This window comes from Hydra vulgaris, chromosome 08 (genome assembly GCF_038396675.1).
Source record: "Hydra vulgaris chromosome 08, alternate assembly HydraT2T_AEP".
Classification (NCBI taxonomy): Eukaryota; Metazoa; Cnidaria; class Hydrozoa; order Anthoathecata; family Hydridae; genus Hydra; species Hydra vulgaris.
In genome coordinates, this window is record NC_088927.1 from 22847363 (window position 1) to 22870767 (window position 23405).

The window sequence follows — 23405 nt, forward strand, 5'->3', positions numbered from 1 at the left end:
GGCATACTGACGAGTTGAGTTAAGAAAACCTTTTTTTTTTTCATAAAAATAACATATTAGTTAGCGAAGTAAAAAGGAATTTTTACTTCGCTAAAAAACTTTTATTTCAAAAAACACATTAAACGTAATATCTCTGTGCATGCGCAAAATTCTACACTGCTGCTGCGTAACACGAAAGGGTTAATTAGTATGATTAAGCGCAATTTCTGGCATTTCTGAGAGAAGGCTCTAAGGTTAAATGAAATTGTCAAGTTACCCTTGATCCTAACCAGCCCCATTCCCCCTATGCTATCATAGGAGCAGCAGTTGATGGGATTTTTCTGCTTTTTTTTTAATAAAAATAACTAATAAAAAAAATAAAAACTGATGAAAACTCCTAGGGTTATTATTATTCTACATGTAACAAAAAATGTATTCATATCAAAACTTTTCTTTTCTTGGTCTTCAGGATACTCAATAATGAAGCTTCATAGTTAAGTATGCCATCATGGGCGCCTTTTCCCTAAGCATAATCATGATACAAGCATAAACAATCCAATGTTGAAGTTTGCTTAATATCTGAAATTTATCGTTCTCAAACATCAAATAAAAATGCCGCAATCCCTGGGTCAGCATAATTTATGATGAAAAGTTTTGAAGCATGATCGATATTTCTCTACAAAGTTTGGTATTTTTCTATGCAATATTACAGCTAGGAAGATATTTATTAATAAAAAAAATTTATATATATTTTAAAGATACGGCATTAAGAAATTGTTTTATATAGTTTAAAGATATTTTTTATGATTTTATTTTTATTGATAAATAACATATGAAATTACTCGTAAAATGTTTAAGACTAATTCCCTTTTAATACTATTTTATTGATTAAGTTTTAAAAATGTACAGTTAATTTCCTGTTTGTCGAACACCGGTTAAGTCAAACTTTTCTTATCGTATACTGTTTTCTAAAATCCCTTGAAAGCAATAACAATTTTTTTACTTCTCTCTAGTTCAATATTCGTTTAGTAAAATTCTTTTCCTCGGCGCCTTGGAGGTTTGAGTTACTCGAACTTTACTGTATTATCAGTTTTATTTAGTATTTTGAATGAACTTTTTTCATTTAATGTTAATACTTTTAACAGTTTTTTATCAAGATTTTTTTTTAATAATTGCAAAAATAAAAATAAATAGTCTAGTTTTGAAAAATTATAATAAATTTTAACTCTTAACAAAAAATTAAATTACTAAGAACATTGTAATAGCATATTACTTTTTTCGTTTAGAAACCGTTTTTGATATAGAACCTCGAGTTAATATAACCTACAAAGGAGTTCTAAAAAGGTAATTTGTTTAACTAATAGTATGACTGTATAGTAAATTTAGTAATTGTTGTAATAACATGCAGCAAGTCTATATATTTTTGTAATAATTTACAGCAAGTCTATGTTTTGTTGTAAAAACTTGCAGCAAATCTATGTTTTTTTGTTATAATTTGCAGCAAATCTATGTTTTAACCATAATTTTTTTTATAGCAATTTAGATTTACTGTATGTTGTTTTGTATTTGTGCTGTGAAAAATTAAATTGAAGATGAATAAGGAAACCGATAAAATTGATGAACAGCATAATGTTTATTTGTTTCAATTTATATTTTACTTGTTATTTTTTTAAAACACAAAAACGTAAACCAGATGACAATTTTCATAAAAAAATTTTTTTTTATATTTACTTTGTAAAGAAGGCCGTGTTTTACCATTATTTCAATTATTTAATGATTAAGGTGGTCGTCTAGTATAAAAAACAAAAAACATTTCGTTGTAAAGTTTATTTTTCAACATAAAGAAATTTTATTTATACTGCGGCACAAAAAAAAAAAAAAAAAAACAGGAAAAATTTTTTTTAATTTTTTAATGCTGAATTAGCAAAAACATTTTTAATACATCCCTTTCTTAAAACAAAGTGTTCTAGCTACCTGTAGATTAGCGTTGCATGAACTTTGGTGTGCATGCAAAATATATACAAAACTACTATGTGAAAAATTTATTTACTATTATTGGCACATAGAACCAAAAATTAGTTATAATTAAATTACCTTTTTCATTAAAATAAGAATGAAGAAATTAAAATAGTTGTTTGTTCCTCTGTAAATAAATAGTGATTTAATTGATGGAAATATTCTCCATACTTTTTTTATATGGCTTAAAGCACCAACTAACCATTCAGTCATGTGATACATGTAATACAAATAAAGATGGTTGTCAACTTTTACACTATACTTCAAAACAAGTACACAATGAAAAAATAATTTCAAATAAAAATTTCCAACTTCATTTAAATGATTCAAAAGTTAATTGTAATAACGAGATTTTTTTGATGCATGAACTAATTTAAAATTAAAATCTTTCCACTCAACAAAATTTTCTCTTATAATATTTTTCACAAGATAAGTAAACTGAATGTCATTTTCAAGTTTCTTAAAATAATAAAAATAATTGTCGATACCGTTATCACCATTTTGTTGTGTTTGAGATACCTCAATTTGAATGCCTTCAATGACCATATTTATGTCACTGATTTCATTTTGTTTTACTTCCATATTAAAATTAGCTTGAGTTGAAACATCGAACAAACTGATTTTTTCTTCCAATACTTGAAATCATTGCACTTCCATTTTTTTAATTCAAAATATTGGTTTTTTTGATTTAAAAAAAATTTGTAATTCAAGACATTTTTCATTTTTTTTCCCCCACTACTGACTTTTCAACAGCTTTTTCACTTTTTACACAAGGTACTATTTTTTGATAATAACGCGGAATAGTAACTTCTGTGATTTAATTTTTCCAACCAGTTCGATCATTATTTACTTGACTAATTACTTTAATTTTTCTATTCTCTATAATATAAGTAAAACAAAACTAAAAGCACAAAAATAAACTCAAAGCAAAAATAAATTAAATTAAAACATTATTACTTGCCAACATTTATTTTTGTTAAAATAAAGTTGACTTTCTTTTTCTTTTATTACCATCTACTTTTAAGTCAATGTACCTTTCAGGATACAGATATGGCAATAAACCAATCTTACTTTTCCCGTTAGGTTTTTTCAAGAATACTTTTAACATTTTTTTATAACAACAACAAATTGAATCTTTATTTTTAAAACATATGCATATTGATTGCTCCATTTTTTCATTAAACGCAATTTTTTTTATAACAAAAAATGTAATACAATTTTTTAATTATCTTCTTCCTCCGATATGACTCTTTTCGTCTTTCTTTTTTTCGTATCTGGTTCGCCCTTTTTAGTCGGTTTTGAAATAAGATCCGTTATTTTTTCCATCAACCCATTTGCATTTTTAGTTTCGCCTTGGTCACATTCAACTGTTTTAATCATTGCCGCCATAGCTTCTTCATAATCGTCATGGGTATAACAAAACTTGTCTGAAGAACATTCCTCAAAATATTTTAGATCTGAATAATTATCTGGAATCGGCAATGCCACTTCCAATTTCTTAACAGCTCTTTGTAGGGTTCGGACTATTGTAATTGTAACTGTAAATATTAAATAAAATAACACATTACAATACAATAATATTGTATTGTAATACCAGAGATGTAATTAAAACATTATTTATTGTTATTGTATTGCTGTGATTAAAAACAGTTACAATAACTATTGTATTATTTTTTTTCTAACATTACATTAAAGTTCTAAAACTAAGGTATTGTATTGCTGGAATGAAAAACACATGCAATAACTATTGTGGTGTATTGTATTACTATTTCAAAGTCCAATAGCTATTGTTTTTTAAAGTATTTAGATTTTTCCGCGAATTAATTATTATTTGTGCACTAGAAAATTCAGAGGTGCTCGTGACGCTCGTTTTTAGCAGTCATCTATATATATAAATTTTATTTAATTTGAGAAAAAAAGTGAAGCCAGGAAAGCCAAAGAAGTATATATATTACGTATACTTAATAAACATAAAGTTCAGAGGCGCTCGTGGCATCCTTTTCTAGCAACCATTTACATATATACATTTTATTTATTTTGAGTTAAATAATATAACTGTTTAAAGAATAATTCTTTTAGAATTAACATTAATGATATTCATTTAAAATCATACAAATATATAATTTATCATATGTTTGTAATTAAATAGTTATTTACTTTGTGAAGTGAAATTTTTGATTTTTTTATTATTTTGTCAAAACTGGTATTGAAATGTTTCACCGGATGATAACGTTTTATCGGATGATGACGTCTAAACTAATTGATTAACTACATAAAGCGCATAAAAATAATTTTTTTTTTTTCAGTATAATTTTAAATATAATTAACCGCTAATAAGTAATAAATTACAGCGTTATGGAATCAGGGAACCATTGATCTGGATAATTATCGATTAGATTGTGTAAAAATGTGAACTACTTTTGTTTTGCAAAAAAGTTTTATACATTTTCAGATTACTCATCGCCTATCAGACCGTACCAGTATATTTTGTTGGGGGTAATTTTTGAAAAATGAGGCAGTTTAGAATATCAAATAAATATTGTTCTTAATTTATTTAACAAAATTTTTGTACAACTTTGCAACTAGATCCAACAGTCAAGTTACTTTATGAAACACACACAGCCATAAAAGCCTCAGGAAAACGAAAAACAAAGTTATATTAGAATAAGTGTTAGTTGAGTAAGTATTGAAACAATTGGACAGGTGCCTAATGTAAAAGCAAATAACTAAGTGGAAAAAATGGTAGTAATTGATAATGTCTATCCCCAGTAGTAACAGAAGTATAGGTCAGACCAAACTCACTTTTATAAAGCTATATAAAGTTTGAAATGAGGACAAGTGATATTTAATAAATAAAATAGAAATAGAGTCAATAATTTTATATTAGTTGTACTCTATTTTAAGGCCACATATCTTGGAGACTGGAATGTTAAAACATTTATTAAATTTTGACATTACAATTATTATTTTTTTAATTACAATAAGTTATTGTACATACAATAACAATTTATTGTATAATTAATTTATTTCAACATTTAACATGGGAAAAATTAGATTTTATTAATGTTATTCTTACAAAAAATTTTCGACAAGTCAGCGACTTTGACTTTCAAAGTCACTTGAACAATTTAAGATTAGGTAAAATATATCCTATTGCATAAAAATACTTTATGGCAAAAACAACTACATGTGATAACTATGGCACGTCGTTTATTAGAGCGTTGTTTACTAACGAAGAAAAAGACAGTTATAATGAATTACATATGAACAATCTTCGTGGTAATCCTTTCGAATTTCGTCATCCTCTAAACTTTCATAAAGATGGAAAAAAATAAAATTTAAATTACAACGAAAAAAATGTAGCTCATCAAAAGTTTTTTAATGAAAATACGTATAATAAAGAATAGGTTTTTAAAACACCTCCAAATTTAGTAATAAAACAAAACGCACAAGTTATGATTACAAAAAATATTAAAGATCTTAGCGTGGTGAATGGTGCATTAGCTACAGTAATAAATTTTGAAACGAAAGAACAAACTATCACCCTTTCTATTGAAAATATTATTTTAATCATGAATATGCAAGTCGAAACATTTTATACAAATTTTGTTTTTTGTTCAATAAAGTCTTCAACTTGTTTCCAAGTCCTGAGCCATTTTGACATTGATGCAAATTAACACCAAAACTTTTACCTGGGTATTGCTTGCTCATCCAAACATTTTTAATATAAGTCACTTTATTATTAAATTTTATGTCCGCATGTTCAAAACTCTGTTCGTTACGACAAGTTTCTTCCAAATTTTTAACTACTTTTACATCAAAAGTTGATATCGGATAAAACACAAGTTGCAAGTATGATCCTTTACTCTCTGTTAAAACGATTGTTTTACTTCTGTAATCTGGATCAATAACTCCATTAAATACTTCAATCCTCTTTTGCCACATGCTTGATCTATTTTTAATTTCCATAAAATACCCTTTTGGTGGACATATTTTAATTTTAAAATCAATCGCAAAACATTGCTGACTTTCAACACTAATATCATAAGGAAGGAGCAAATCGTAACCTGCAGAATTTTCAAATCGCTTTGGTAATATTCCAGCTTCTTCTGATACTATTTCCATTATACTATTCTAAAAAAAACACTTTGATAAATTCGAAAATTTAAATAACAAAATATTCCCAATTCGAAAAAAAATTTATCATATATAAATTGATTAATAACATTAAATTTATACAAATAAGCAATAATTAATATCTCAAAGTTAAATATAGCTGGTTTTGTTAATGTGATTTTTGTTAAATATTTTTTGCTTAAATATACTGCAAGAATGGAGAATGTATGTATGGATTTATTTATGTAGTTATGTATTATTGTCAAGATTATGTTCTCGGAGGTTCACTTGTAACTGTGCGGTAAAAAGAACTCACAACTTTAGTGAAAATAAGTAAAGATAAAAATTAAATGAATTGCACAAGTACACATGTACTTGTATGTATTATTAACAAATTAGGCCGTTACATCGAGTGCATTAGATAAAAGACAAATTGCGGACTTAGCAAAAACATGTATCAGGAAAAATAACGGATCTGTTATAATAATTTTTAATGTTTACGAACAGATAACAACTAAAAAAAATGCCATCTAACAGTATAAAGAACAAATACAAATAAATTTACAATAAAAGAAAAAATTGTTGTTCCATTTTCACTAAGACTTTTTGTCAAACACGCAAAATAAAAAAGCACTGATATTACTTTTAGCCTCTGCTTTACATGGAGATAATCAAGAAGTGCATACTTGCGAATATGATGCTAACACTAAAATTGTAGAACTTTGTTAGAGCTATCAAAACATTCAAAAAAAAGTTACAGCTGATGACACAGATTTTGCTGTCATGTTGCTCGTTCATTCGAACACATAATTATTTGATATAATATTTCAACAAGGACACGGTAAAAAAACATTAGAATATTAAATATTGCCAGTCTAATTGAAAGCATGAAAAACTATTTGCTTTTTATTCATGCTTGGTCTGGATGTGACACAACATCCGCAATATATTGAAAAGAAAAGTATACTTTTTCAATTTAGTACAAAATCCAAGAAACTTCAGGTAATTGCGGAGTCTATTAGTGATTATTGGGCAAATCAAACTAAGGTTGGTGAAAGTTCAATAGATATATTTAAAGAGTTGTAAGGCAAAAGTCATTTAATGACCTGACAATAACTTAAATTTAAAACCGGAAGAATGGTGTTGGACGAATAAAAATCGATTTCTTAGTTGCATCGCATCTATCATTAGTTATACGTTGAAAATGTAAAGTTTTTCAAAGAATCAATTTGAAACAAATCTCTGTACATGTAGGAAACATTAAATAATATGCATGGGTGTTTGCAGTGCTTCTCGTGGAGAGGGCTGCAATAATGAAAACGTATATATAAATATTTTTTTAGATAAATGCTGGATATGGTATTGTATTTTTTTGGTGAACATGATTTCAGAACTCTTACAATAAGACGTTTTTACATTCTTTGGGAATATCTCGACTTAAATTATCAATAAAAATTTAGATATCAATATGATCAATGATTTAATTATAAATTTCTCAAGCATTTTCTTTGTTTTACTCAATTTATACTCTTCTGCTTACTGCTGTTCTGCGTAAATTATTAGACTTTATTGCATAGACTCAAAGGAGCTTATAATATAAGTAGTTACTTGTCGGACTGGCTAGAGAGGTTAGGGAGAAGGGCTCTCTATAAATGGGCCCCGTATAAATTAGGATGCACAAGTAAAATACTCAAAAATACAAATTAATAATAACTATTTACTGTTAAAATGCATCAATTTTGCAATGGCAATACAATAAATATGGTAGTTACTTCTACGATTAAAATATGAAATGTTTAATAAAATATACAACACATCGTAAAGAAGCCTTTGTTATTATTTATTAGTGGTAGAGTAAATTATTTTGAGTAAAAGACTAAAAAATTAATTTATTCCAAGAAAACATTAAACTTCGTGCTTTTATTGAGTCATGCGTATTATTTTGCCTTGTACCCTGGAGAGGATAAAAACGTGCTAGTACAAAATTGTTTTTGGACCCCCCTCCTTAAGACGATAATTTTATAAAGACATTCAAAACGTAATAATAATTATAATAATAAGCACTGGGTTATTATTCCTGTGGTTTCCTGTGGTTTCCTGTGGTTTCCTGTGGTTCCTGTGGTTCCTAAACAGAGAATTTTTTTATTATTTTATTATTTAAAATATTATTATTTCTTAGTAAATATTATATTTCAGTTTTTTGTATTTATAAAAAATATGTAGTGAAATGCAATAGGATAATATAATACAGGTTTATATAGAGTAAAATTTGCAAATCTAAAAAATATCTCATTTTCTGAAAGAAAATTTTTTTCAGAAAATTTTTTTTATATATAGTTTTAAAAAATTTGTACTATAATAAAATAAAAAACATAACATTATATTATAAAACTAAAATTAAAATCTTTGATTTTTAATATTTTGTTAATGGCTATGCTCTTTAAACAATTCCTAAACTTTAAACAAACAAAACTTAGCGGCCAATATATATTTTAAGGAAAAAACATAAACGTGATGTTTTGATTTCTAAAAAATGATGACATTTAGATCCCAGTGAGGCGATTTAAGGTTAATGTATTCTATGTTATTGTTGACAATGCCACAACAGCAATCAGAGACCGTTTAAAAGATAACGATTTTGGTAACTTAAGGGATATTGCTTGTCTGGATCCTCAAAACTTTCTATCTTTGCGTGACCATATAGACGACTACATTTTTCATAATTTAGCCAATCTTGCTGGCATACAGAGGAAAACACTGTCCACAGAAATGACATCATTGGCAACTAATTGTTCATTTGTTACTAAGGCTGATGAAACTGAATCAGAGGATTGCAACTCCAAAAAAGACTGCAAAAGATGATTGAGTTGCGTTCTTTGCTTTCTCCATTGCTACAATTTATATCGCATTGCATATTCTAATATGTATGCTGTATATAAAATGGCATTATGTCTCCTTTGCACACAAGTTAGGTGCAAGCAAGCTTTATCAAATGAATAATGAGAATGACATGAAAATTGATTATGAGGTCGTCCACAGTTAGCAAAGTCATTAAACCTCTTATAAATTACTTGCTGTAGTATAATAATACTGCAAATACATATCTTTTTATTATATTCTAATAATTAATTTCTATATAAATATTGAAAAACTTTACAACAAACTTGTGTTTTTTCTAATATGGATAAACTTATTGGGCAAATTCATTTTAGCATAGCAATAATGTGCAAATAAAGTGGAGCGACGCTACTTTACTACGCTAATTTATAATTATTATATTTTTAAAACCTTGCATATGGATTTATTTTATTAAACCTTTCGAACAAATTGATAAACAGAGTGCCTGGTCAAAGATATGAAAACTTGCATGCACATTATTAAAAACTTCTTATACCATTATAACAATAAAACTATGTGATTAATGGTTTAACTTACTTTTTCTGAATTTTTGCAACCATAACAGCCGCATCAATTTCTTCCCTCCGGCCCCTCAGTGCTAGTTTGACCCTGATTACTCGTGTTATAAGCTATTTTGAGTCGATGCAATAAAGTATAACGATGTATACAGTACATAACTAAACGGAACAGTATAAATTAAGTTATACTTAAAAATTCATATAATTAATTACCTTGCATTAATACAAGAGCAACGATTGATTATATGAACTTTTAAGTATAACTTGACTGGAAGTAATTTTGAAAACATGGTTTTTTTACATTAATTAATCAGCATTAAATTATCTTTTCCACGATATATTGGAAAGTGCATTTTTATTAAATTCAAATTTTTCCTTCAACATGCCCTATTTTATGTCCAAGTATGGACTTTCCCATGACCTAAATGATGAGGCTTTTTTTTAGTGACTCTAAACATATTTTTAAGTTGGCGTACCAAATTTTAGCTTTATTGTATTTCTGACGGGCTTTTATCTTTTTTTTTTTTCCTAATTCTACTGTACTACAGTATTAATCAAACGCGTTCGTTACCGTTTCATCTCCGAAGCGTTATAGTTGGTCGTTTGTTGACGTTGCGTTAACATATTGGCTGTTGATCTAATAAAAATTACTTTTTTTTGCTGCGCCATATTGTACTAACGAGCGGGTGATATATTTTGATTATCAAAGCATGATATCGTTCTCAGGTCTTTATACTAACTATGATTTAACAATAGTGTTTTTGCCACTCATATCTCAACACAACACCGTATTTTATAATTGGGCAAAGTAAAGTAAATTGCGGTAAGACCAATTGCAAACCTAATGCAATTGTGTGAATCAACTTTAAAATAGGGTTTGCCTAGCTGCATGATGAATGATGTTGCGTCATTTCACAATATGTGGTGTGCATATTAAATGTTGTTGAAAAAGTCCGATAGGATAATTTGACATCAAATTATTTAGCTAAACTGTATATTTAATGTAGATGTGCTAACTAACTTAAAAACTTGATTATGTATGTATGTATGTATGTATGTATGTATGTATGTATGTATGTATGTATGTATGTATGTATGTATGTATGTATGTATGTATGTATGTATGTATGTATGTATGTATGTATGTATGTATGTATGTATGTATGTATGTATGTATGTATGTATGTATGAATGTATGTGTATGCATGCATGTGCCTTTTATATATTCTTATTTTTAAACTTTTTGCGGTACAGTAAACTGTTGTCACTGGGTTTATCTTTGAATCTAACATCAAATTTGGATACGTCAAGTTTAACGTTTAAACCAGATTCAAGTTTATTAACATTTAATATGACAATTTCATACTTTTTTCCCATATTCTTTGCAAATATTTCAGAGAGTAAAAAAATCAATTTTGAAAAGAATGACGGTTTACATCACAAATACATGGTATGTATATTTTTTTATTGCATTTTTCCAGAATCTTTCTTATTGAAACAACTTAGCAGTATTTTTTAAATTCGGAGTTTAGCAATATCTTCAAGTAATATATATATATATATATATATATATATATATATATATATATATATATATATATATATATATATATATATATATATATATATATATATATATATATATGTATATATATATATATATATATGTATATATATATATATATATATATATATATATATATATATATATATATATATATATATATATATATATATATATATATATTGCTTGAAGATATTTTTCAACCAGAAAGTTGCATTGCTAAAAGATTACTACATCTGTCCAACAACATCTGTAGAGTAGTCCAAGATTACTTGTATTTTTTTTTTTACAAAAACAACATCTGTCCAATAACATCTGGAAGAATTTCCTCTAGATGTAATTACACCTGAAAAAAATTTTATGTGTAACTACATCTGGTTAAAATAATGTATTTATATTTATTATTTTTTTCAAATGTAACTACATCTGAAAAAATCTATATATGAAACTACATCTGGTTAAAATAATGCATTATTATTTAATAATATTTTCCAGATGTAACTACATCTGAACAAAATCATTTATGTAACTACATCTAGTTAACAAAATGCATTATAACTTAATAATTTCATAACTCCTTTAGTTATATTTAATATAATTGAAAAGATGTTACTACATCTGTAGAACTCTCAGATGTAGATGTACAGATGTAGTTATTCTTAACATAACCCAGTGGGCACGGTGCGATTTTAAAACGTTTTTTAGACGTTTTTTTAAGGTTTAAACCTAATAAAAACGTCCAAAGAACGTTTTAAAAACGTACTGTGCCAACTGGGAATTAAGAAGATGTAACTACATCTGTAGTAATCATATACTTTTTAAATAGATATTATTAAACATCAATGAAATGTTGTTGGACAGATGTAGTTATACATCATTATATTTACAGATGTTGATGGACAGATATTAGCTGACATAGCAAAAACTGACGTTGTTACCCTGATCCGTTGCATCAACCACATAAAAATTAATCATGAAAAGAATTCTTTAGAATTAGGATAATTTTAGTCTGGTCATGTGTTTTTATAATTTTTTAAAAGGTACATATTTCATGTCTACATTTAAAAATAATTCATAATTTTTTGTTTAATAAATTTTCTTGATCCAAATGAGAAATAATTTCTAACTTTTCTTGTAAACATAGCATACGTTTTTTGGAAATTTATTAAAATTTATTTCAAATTTATTGTTGCTCTACTCTTTAAGAACATTGAGCTCTCTGTTTTTAGAATACACTAACATAATATATATATATATATATATATATATATATATATATATATATATATATATATATATATATATATATATATATATATATATATATATATATATTCTTATACTTTACGGCTAAGAAAACGTGTTTGTGGTAAAAAAAAATGGCTCTTCGCTTGTTTGTAGTTTTAAAGCTGATAAAATTAAGGTTAGACTATGTCATTAATTTAATTGTAGGAAGTAAGTAAACCACAAAACCACAAATTAAAAGACTAGAAAGTTTTTAAAAACATTCTAAATGCTTTTAAAAACATTCTGAATGATTTAATTTTATTTTTTTTAAATAAAAAAATTCGGAATGTTTTTTAATTTATTTTTTAACTGTAAAACATGCGAGGAGTGACTGCTACATCAACTGACAAATAGCCTGACTCGCAACGGAGTGCTGCTATACCGACTGAAAAATAGCCTGACTCGCAACGCAGTGCTGCTACATCGACTGAGAGTTTGGTTTGGGCAGGCAGTCTATCGAATAATTTTATTAAAAACAAAATTTAACTTTAACATGACTTTAAAATTAAAAAAACTTACAACTGACATTTTATGATAAAAACTTAAAGACGACCATGCAAGAGTGTGTGTGTGCGTATATATATATATATATATATATATATATATATATATATATATATATATATATATATATATATATATATATATATATATATATAAATATATATATATATATATATATATATATATATATATATAATATATATATATATATATATATATATATATATATATATATATATATATATATATATATATATATATATATATATATTAGAATGTCCTGTTTTCAGGGTTTTATTTTATTTTGACTGCTTCTAGCATTTTTCTGCGGCTTATATTTGAGAAAATGAGATCTGTAAAGTTTTAGAGGTCTAACTTTATTTTTGTGACTACACAAGCCACATTAAGTCTAAAAAATCATGAGTTTTGAGTGAAAAAAGCCTATTTTTCAGTGCTTGTGTAGTCACAGTTTGAAAGATACAGGCTAATCTTATGCTGAATCATGTACTATTATTCCTCATTAGTTGGAAAAAAACTGGGAGCAGTTTGAATAAAACCGTTAGTTAGGTTTGAAGTGAGTTCAAAGATACGCAGTTGACACAATTTACCCATTTTTATGCGGTTTAACGCGGTTGACAAAATGAAACAAAATACTGATCTAATCATTATGAAATGGGTCTAAATCGATTTCGGTACCCTTTTCACACCTAATTAGACCAACGAAAATCCAAACTCGTTTGAAAAATGTTAAAGTTATGTATATTTTTCCAAAATATTCATTCCTGAAGTGATAAGATTCGAAACATGTAAAAATGCCTCTAATATTGCGTGTTATATAAATTAGGGAAAGGGGAGGGGTGGGGGAAGACTACAATCTAAATGTGGTTTCCTCGGCAAGGAGTGGGGCCTGGGGGTTAGTTGCAACGGTAATCCTTCAGTAAAGCGGCGTAAAATAAAATTATTATTTAACTTTCTTGCATTGTCTCAAAAACGTTTTTAAAAGCAAAATAATAATTTTATTTTACGCCACTTAACTGAAGGATTACCAAAATTGCTTTAAAGTAGTGATAGAACGCTGTTATTGGAACTTTATAAAACTTTATCTTTTTAAGTGAAAGAACACTTTATAACTCTGTAAGTGAAAGAACACTTTTATAAACTTCTGTCTATTATAATTCTTATTTGACTCCAGTGCAGAGAGTAAACTTCATTGAACAGAATGGCTAAAACCAGAAAAAAGAAAGAAATATTTCTTCTTAAGAGTATAAGTGACAAGTAAAATGACAATCAACTTCCTTCTAACAAAGATATTTTGGAACATTATTATTTTTTAAGGTCGGAAAATCCAAAGATCGAAGATAACACCCTTCTCTGCTGTGGATTTTCTATTGATTTCAAGCTCATTTGTGAGGAAAATTGCCAGTGTTTGGTTAAAAAGGTTACTGCTATTTATGAAAAAGCTGGAATTCCAACATCCAGAGTGGACAAAGTGTAGAAGAAAATAAGTGAACTGCTTGCCAAGCACCAAAAAATTGATTTCTCTTCAAAAAAGGCAAAACAATATTTTGCCTTTTCTTTTTGATGTTATGCCAAGTGATGTGATACAAATATTAGAGAAAGATAAGAAAAGATTTCAGGTAGACAAGGCAGAAGATATCATTTTCATAAATGATCAAAAAAGTTGCAGGTAAAATGTACATTGGGAAGAAAGATAAAAATTCCCTTTGTTCTGCTCAAAGATCTCAAGAGGCAAGAGTAAGGATGTCTGGAGCAGAGTTATCAGTCTGAGCTGAAGGTTTCATCTTCAAGTGAAACAAAAATATCTTCAAAGGAAACAGACACCTCTAATTCTACAGACTTGAGTAAAGATGAGATAGATCCACAATCTTCTACATCTGCTGGCATAGTGGGAGATACTGCCCTTATTTCGAAGGTTAAACATGTGAGCATCAGAGCTCAATCCGATATTTTAAAGCAGGTGGCTGATACAAGTGGACTTTCCAGTAAAGGTATGTCAAAATCCAATATACACAGAATTGGTAGAAAGGTCAAACAGGAAACAGCAGAGGAAGCCAGGGTAGCTTTAAGAGCAAAAGTTGGATCAAACATTATTCTTCATTATGATGGAAAGCTAGAATAAAGAGTATACTGATAGTATACTAATGGAAAGAAACTCAAAAGAGAGCGCTTAGCTTTGAGTGTAACTTGTGATGGAGAACATTTTTTGGTACTGTCATTGATTCTACTGGAGCTTGTCAAACTAAGAAGATTATTGAGATTTTAGAAGAAAACTCACTTAAAAAAGACATTAAAGGTCTAGTATTTGAAACCACTGCGATTATTGGGAGCTAGCGGAAATTGTTCAATTCTATTTATACCCAAAGATTGATCAACTGACAGTTCGACAACCTGGAGCAATTCGTCATGCAAGGTTTATAGCACAGGCTATTTATTACATGAAGCAAAAAATTCTGAGCCAAAGGACAGATATTTTGTTCACAGTTTCTACAAAAAGAGAAGTTGAGGCCATCTCTGAGTTTGTAGAGTTGTATTATGCAAAATGGTTCTTAACCTCGTCTCAGACTGTAATTTCTCCAAGACATGACATAGAAGCAATCTGGGAGATGAAGTCATACATGAAGGGCAGACTTAATGTTGCAGCCAAATGTCTCAATAGCATTGCAAACCATACATGGTATCTTCATCTAACTTTGATCCAATTTAGTTTACTGGATCCTGGAGTGTCAGATGAGGAAAAGACTGAAATTTCTGAAAGAATTCTGATAATAAATGGTTCAAAGGAAAAGGATCATCTATCACTTATGTATAAAAAGGTTAATGTATCAGGTTTCATTGGCAAAGAAGGAGAGAGGCCCAGGTTGTCTGAGTTTGTTGATACAGAATCTATTTTGATATTTAACATCTTAAAAATGGATAGCCAGCAGCATGAATGGATGAAGATTCCATTTAGTATGTGGAACAGATTGTCTGGCTTCACACAGTTCAAGGATTTTATCTCCAACATTCCTGTAACTAATGATGCTGCAGAGAGGAATGTTAAGCTTATACAGGATTTTGTTGATGGAAGCCATGATGACGAGCTGAGGCAAGATCTTCTCCTAGCAGTGGACCAAAAAAGAAAAGCTGGAATACCCCAAGGGAGTGGTGGAAAGAAAATTAGATCTTAGTATGTTGTAGAATTAGTGGTTAAAATATATCTAGTATAATAAATAATAATATATAAATAAAATTAAACATATAATTAGTAGGGGAGAACGGGGTGAGATGAGACAAAAAAATTTACTTGCGTGCTGCGCTTTAAATTTTCCACAAAAACCATACAAATCGGTTTAAAACTATAGTCCAATGAATTGTCATGTTAAATTATTGCAAAACCCATTATTTAACCATCAAATTAAGTTCAAGGGCTTGGTTTTTTAAAGTGACACTGTTTGTCCCATGTCACCCCATGTTGGGGTGAAATGGGACAATGGTTGGGGTGAAATGGTACAAAAATAATTTTAAGCATTATTTTATTGGTTATTCTACTCCTTATAAAACATAACAATACACAAAATTTATTTATGTTTAACAAAAATAAAATACCATTCTAAATGCATTTGTAACTTTGTTTAACAGGTTGCTCGATGTTTAAATTGAGTCAAAATTACGTTGATGTCTGAGGGGGTAATTTTTTTTCTTTTTCTTATCTTTATCTTCTTTTTTTCTTTTACATTCTGATAAACTTTCAACTAGTTCATTTCTTGTTGGTGTGTCAGTCAATACCACAGACCTAGAACATTTTCTTTTTGCACTTTTTCTCTTTGCCACCCTTTCACCCGCTTTTGGAAATGGCCATATATAATCTGCTGTCCAATGGTAGGCAGAAGTGATGATTTGCTGTTTCTTTTCATTAATAACTTCAAATACAATACACAGTGATGTGGGGATTGTTTGTTTGTTGGAATTATCATTTGCTGGAATTGGTCGATCAGATATATAATAACATAAAAAGTCGACATCACTGAAAATATATGGATCGTACGGGAAAATGCCAGCTGCTTTAAAACCGTTTTGAACATTTTGGGAAGTAAAGGCTCACGTATAAGCTATTCCTAAATTTTCAGAAATGTCATATATAGTCATAGGAGTACTTGGATGTGTCTTTAACCATGAATCAAATGCTGAAGTGTAAAATTTCTTTAATGGCTTAAATACTGATCTGTCAAGTGTTTGGAGTTTGTGGCTGCAATGGGGTGGCAATGTCAAGAGCACAACATTGCTTTCCTTAGCTTTATCCATCAGTTCAATCGATATATGAGTTTTGTGGTTGTCCATTATTAAAAGTAATGGATGATCCTTGCTAGGATTTCCATACTCCACAAAATGATCAAACCATTTCAAAAAAATTTCTGTATTTATCCATCCACTAGGATTAGCATCACCTTTTGTACCTATTGGTGCACCTTTAAGCATATGGCTACGAAAGTGGACACGAGTAAATATCAAAAGCGGTGGAACAAAATTTCCAAGGGCATTAATGCAACCCACCATTGTAACTTGGGTCCCCTTTCAACAGAAGTTACCTGTCCTACTTGCATTACTCCTTTACCAGGAGTCATTTTCACTGGCTTATGAACAGTTGTCAGACCTGTTTCATCAATATTGTAATGTGCGATTGAAACTAGTTGTTCAATTGAGGCTGGTAGCTTCTGGCGTACGAATAGATAATTTTGTACGATTTAAGAATAAATAAAACTATTCAGTTCCAGCTCTTTAAATCTTTTTCGAGTTTTCTGGTATTTCAATTCCATTTTTAATTGCATATTGATATGCAAGTTGCTTTGTTTCTCTAACATCAATTCCATAATTCATATTAGATGCTTGACGAAGATATATTGAAAGTTCATCTTCTTGTTTCTTATTAAAAATATACTTATGTTGTTCATCAAAGTATAAGTTACTGTAAGAAGTTTCTTTATTAACCTTTATTTTCCGCTGTAAACTTGATTTTGAAATTGTATACTCTTGAACAGTTACTCGTAGTGATAAACTGCCAGATTCGACAGCCATCACAGCAGCTTTTAATGTATGAGCATCAGGCTTTCAGATGCCAAGAAAGTACAAACGACTTGTCACTCGTTCGTACTTTCTTGGCATCTGAAAAATTATTACTCATATTACTCACTCCATTACAAAAAAAAATTATGCTATTTTTAATTGCATTAACCAAAATCCAGATTAGGCTATAAATTTTAAATTTATTTTAATGAAAATAAAATAGTATCACAACCCTATAAAACTTATAATGTGATTAAATTTAGTAAGGCTAATAGTGAAGAACTATATATTTAAACTGAATTTAAAATACAAAAATGATTAGCATTAAAACAATACTTACTGTGAAAGATGTTTTCAGGACAAAGTAACAAAGAAATCCAATATAATTATTATTGTTTTCTATGATAAAAACACTTTATTATAAAGTAAACATTGAAATCTTATCATAAACATAAACATAATTTTCTGTTCACTTGCTTTTTTACAAAAATATTGATTATAAAAGTTAAAGTAAAGTAAATTATTAAAATGATAAATTGAACAGCGTCCCATTTCACCCCAATTCTCCTGTCCCAAGTCACCCCATCACTAGTAGGTGTGAGAAAACCTTTATTTTATATAGTTCTCGTAGCCATATGCTAATCATATTTCTTCAGTAGTTAAATAGAATAATAGTGAATAATTAAAAACCATAAACATAAAAATATATGCAAACAACACATAAATATTTAATATTAATGATGTCTTCAAAATCCAGGAAAATTGTTAGATTTTTACTTATTCGCAAATAATCACCAAAAAAAATACTTCTGAAACTTAAGAAACACAATAATATGAAGAAGCTATTGCAAACTTATAACATATACAAAAAATTTTGCTTTATTAAATTTTTCACTGAGATATTGCCAAGTCCCATCTCACCCCATGTCCCATCTCACCCCGTTCTCCCCTACTTTTTAACCGATTTTGGATTTTCGTTGGTTTAACTAGGTGTGAAAAGGGTTCGGAAATCGATTTAGACCCATTTCATGATAATTAGATCAGTATTTTGTTTGATTTTGTCAACCACGTCAAACCGCATAAAAATGGGTAAATTGTGTCAACAGCGTATCTATGAACTCACTTCAAACCTAACTAACAGTTCTATTCAAACGCTCCCAATTTTTTATTTAACTAATGAGGGTTAATAGTACATGGTTCAACATAAGATTAGCCTGTATCTTTCAAACTGTGACTACACAAGCACTGTAAATATAGGTTTTTTTCAATCAAAAAGAGTGAAAAAATCCTATTTTTACAGTGATTTACTTATGATTTTTGAAACATAATGTGGCTTGTGTAGTCACAAAAATGAAGTTAGACCTCTAAAACTTTACAGATCTCATTTTCTCACATATACGCAGCAAAAAAATGCTAGGAGCAGTCAAAACAAAATATAACCCTGAAAACGGGACACTCTAATATATATATGTATATAGATGTGTATATATATATATATATATATATATATATATATATATATATATATATATATATATATATATATATATATATATATATATATATCGGATTTAGGGTCGTCATTCGGCAGTACCGACCGAATTACTGACCTAGAAGTGTTTGAGGTAGTTTAAAAATTTGCCGACTTCAATTCTATGTTTATGGTCTTTGTTTTACATTATTTCTGCCAACCTGATGCCGAATTTGATAATGACTTCACACATGCCGATTTCATACAGATTAAGGTCAAATTATTGCTTTATCTGAGGGCTATATATATATATATATATATATATATATATATATATATATATATATATATATATATATATATATATATATATATATATATATATATATATATATATATATATATCAATTTATCTGAGGGCTATATATATATATATATATATATATATATATATATATATATATATATATATATTTATATAGATATGAGGATAATAAATCAGATATTCTTGTACTTTAGTTTTTTGTTACGTAAAATTGAATGTAAAAAACTGTTAATTTTTTATATATAAAATTATTAAAAAGTATTTATTTTTGTTTCTTTAACTGCGATATATAATTTTTCATCATTTCAAAAAAAAAATGAAGAAAACAAGTCTTGTATAAATAAATGTTATCCTTTTTGAGTTAGGAAACGTTATAAATAGTTACATAATCACATAATATGCAACTTAAATACCTAATTTTTTATTTTTTGTTTATATTACTATTAAACGAAGTTATCCTAAAAAATACTGTGATAATCAGATCATAACTAAGCTAAACCATAACGTGCTTATATTGGTTAAAGTTTTCTAAATATAAAAGGCCAGCTGTAGGGAATATTAAATAAAGAGGAATCAAACCAACATTTTAATCATTTTTTTTTACATAGTGGACTGGTTCGCTGAAATGTAAAGAAACTCTTACTCATGAAATCAATGCAAATCTCGACGAAGCAAAAATTCCAACCAAAAGTAATTTTACATTAGAAGTACCTGTTGAGATTTCTTTACAAAATTATTTAGGAAAACGATGGACACAGTTCAGAACATTTAGAACAAATTTTAGTTTTCTTTACAATCAAAAGTTAAACATTCCACGACATCCTAACGCACTTCCAGGTAATAGGGTTTTTTTGTTATATTTTTCGAAGAATTTATTTTGACCCTCAATCAATATTAATAATAATAAGATTTTCATGGGTGTAACACCCTACAGGGTATTAATTTTTATTCATAAGGAATACAGTTTTAAATTTAACTTTAGAATTTTAGCTTAATCAGACAAAGATTTTTAAATAAAAGTTATGAATAATATCACTTTAACAAAATTCTTAATAACTTTTTTTTTTTTTATTTTAGTTTTATCTACGGTATTACATTTAAAAACTTAAATATTAATAATTTTAAATTAATTTAAAAATTAATAATTTTAAACATTTGTTTAAACTTTTCAACCTGTTTAAATAATAAAATTTTAAATCCTAAAATTGTTATTGTTAAATGTTTCTCTCTTTTTTTTATTTTTGTATAGAGAGCTATGGTCGAGGAGTATATTGGGATTCAATAAACTCCCACATTTATGTTTGCAAAAACCAACATGTTATTAGGTAAACACATTTGAGTAGTAAGTTTAAATATAAACTTTAATCGCGTACGTGTATATATATGTGTGTGTGCGTGCGTGTGTGTATGTTTATATATATATATATATATATATATATATATATATATATATATATATATATATATGTATATATATATAATAAAAATAATGATAACAATAGGTTTAAATTTTTTAGCACAAAGACTGCATGTTATTATTCTAACAACTTGGGAGCGCTATGGGCAGGTTACACTTCTTAACATAATTCATAAAGTAATTTAAAAATAAAATTTGTACGTATAACTACTAGATGAGGTTATAAAAGTAAATAAAAATAAAATAAAAAACTTAAAAAAAAGAACATCTTTTACTTGCTTTTTTATTTTATCTATTAAGCTATAGACGTCAGTATAGGTTCTATTATTGGGCACCATTCGATAACAAGAGAACTCTACGCAGTTCACAGAAATCAGAAAACCTATTTAATGTTTCATAACACATTCCAAAAGTGGTTTTCTTTAAACGACGACGATTTTTACAAATATTCAGCCAAATATATTAATCCTAATATGCGGAAAAATTTAGAAGGAGACGATGAAAAAGTTGTTGTTCTAGGTCCAAATCAATGGAAAGGTAAAACTTTATTTAAATTAAGATCAATGTATTAAAAAGCAACACATATAAAACATGAATAGATTTTTTATCTATATATGTTTGTCATATGTTGACCTCTTGGTTCTGAGTCAGAATTTATCCACTGCACCACAGCTGATATTTATAGATAATACACATTGTAATGGCGGTTACCGTTAAATTTTCGTTTACTGGTAATTCTGTTAAAATATCTTAAGTGAGTTTTAAATTAAGTATACTTAGAATATCGTAATTGAAATTGAATAAGGTGGGAATAGAATACTTTAATTGAGTTTTAAGTAAGGTAGGCATGAAATGTTGTATTATGTGTTCGATAGAGTGAATATGAAATAATTTAATTAAAAGTTAAATAAAGTTGTTAGGGCTTTTTAATTGTTTTGATTTCTTAACATTAATATTGCAAGTAGAAACATTGCATAGTTAATTTCATTAATATTATTTTTTAGACTAGTTTACTGAAACTTTTAGTTATCTCAGCGGTGGATTGCATTGCTGTCTGTCAAATATGTGTGGAGTTGACAAAGCAAATGTTAAATGGGGTTAAGTGCAGTCTCGGTGAAATACTGTTTTTGTTTTTGATCATAAAATACTTTGATTGAAGATTAGATAAAGTTTAAGGACTTTTATAGTATTTATTTTCTGGATGATGGTATTGCTTTTATTGCTTTCAACATTAGTATGTACATTAGTACTAGGATTGTAATACCGGTTTACCGGTTCATAGCTATTTTTAGTTAAAATTTACCGCTAATTTGTGTTTTTTATTATGATCGAATAATTCGTTTTGGTTGGCTATTTATATATAAATAGAAAACGGTGTGTTACAATTAAATTTTAAATAAAGTAAGTATTTCATTTTCTTGTCGACAACATTTTAATGTTAACATTGTAATGCATTTTGAACGCTCGAGTAAAACCTTACAACTGTAATTTTAAAATGTTTGAAAGAGCAAAAATGTTAGCTCGTTTTTCAATTTTAATAAATTTATTTATATTCGAAAATTTACCGGTATGCCTGTATTTCAGTTTTCATTTACTGATGTTACTGGTAAATGAAAAAGTCGCTTAATTTACAAACTAATCATTATTATAATTAAAAGCAATTTAAAAGACTGCGTATACTTGAGATTCTACCACATGTTTGATTTTTTCTATAAAAAAAAGACATGAAAACCTCGATATTATGAAGCTAAACCACATTTGTTTAAAAAAAAAAAATTTTTGTTGCCATGGTTAAAAATAAAAAGAGTTAAATGTAAAACAATTTAAAAAATAAAACTATGTGGATAGTATGTATAATAATGTATATGGATTATTTATACAACTTTTATTATGCACTTGTTTATTTATAGGCGATGCTGATGGAATATACTTTAGAAAGTTTTTAAATGACTCCTGGGTTCAAAGGGTTAAATGGAAGATTTGATCTCGTACTGATAGTTAAGTTTTGGCATCAGTAACAGCGTTGTTACCAGTAACAATAATATTTAAAGCTTTTTGGTGTAAAAAAGAATAATGTTTTCGCGTAACCGTAAGCTAATCAACGCAGCTAAAATATTGTTATTTGTGGTTTAACTGAAATAGAAGTACTGTTTTCTTTGTTGGTTTTGATTAACAAATAAAAAGATATTTTATACAATAATTTATATTATTGTTGAAAATGAACAAAATTAATTTGTCAAAAAAAGCTT

At 27.7% G+C, this 23405-nt stretch overlaps 1 protein-coding gene across 1 annotated transcript in view; it reads left to right on the top strand.

Annotated features, from left to right (window-relative positions):
* LOC105850951 (uncharacterized) overlaps positions 1-23311 on the top strand; it is a 33914-nt gene extending 10603 nt beyond the window's left edge. Inside the window, exons 4-10 of the mRNA XM_065803260.1 lie at positions 1266-1323; positions 10782-10977; positions 20348-20576; positions 20989-21064; positions 21257-21306; positions 21457-21693; positions 23067-23311. Of these exons, the coding sequence (XP_065659332.1) occupies positions 1266-1323; positions 10782-10977; positions 20348-20576; positions 20989-21064; positions 21257-21306; positions 21457-21693; positions 23067-23140 (920 nt within the window). The 3' untranslated portion in view covers positions 23141-23311. The remainder of the gene's footprint in view (positions 1-1265; positions 1324-10781; positions 10978-20347; positions 20577-20988; positions 21065-21256; positions 21307-21456; positions 21694-23066) is intronic.
* The last annotated feature ends 94 nt before the right edge of the window (positions 23312-23405 follow it).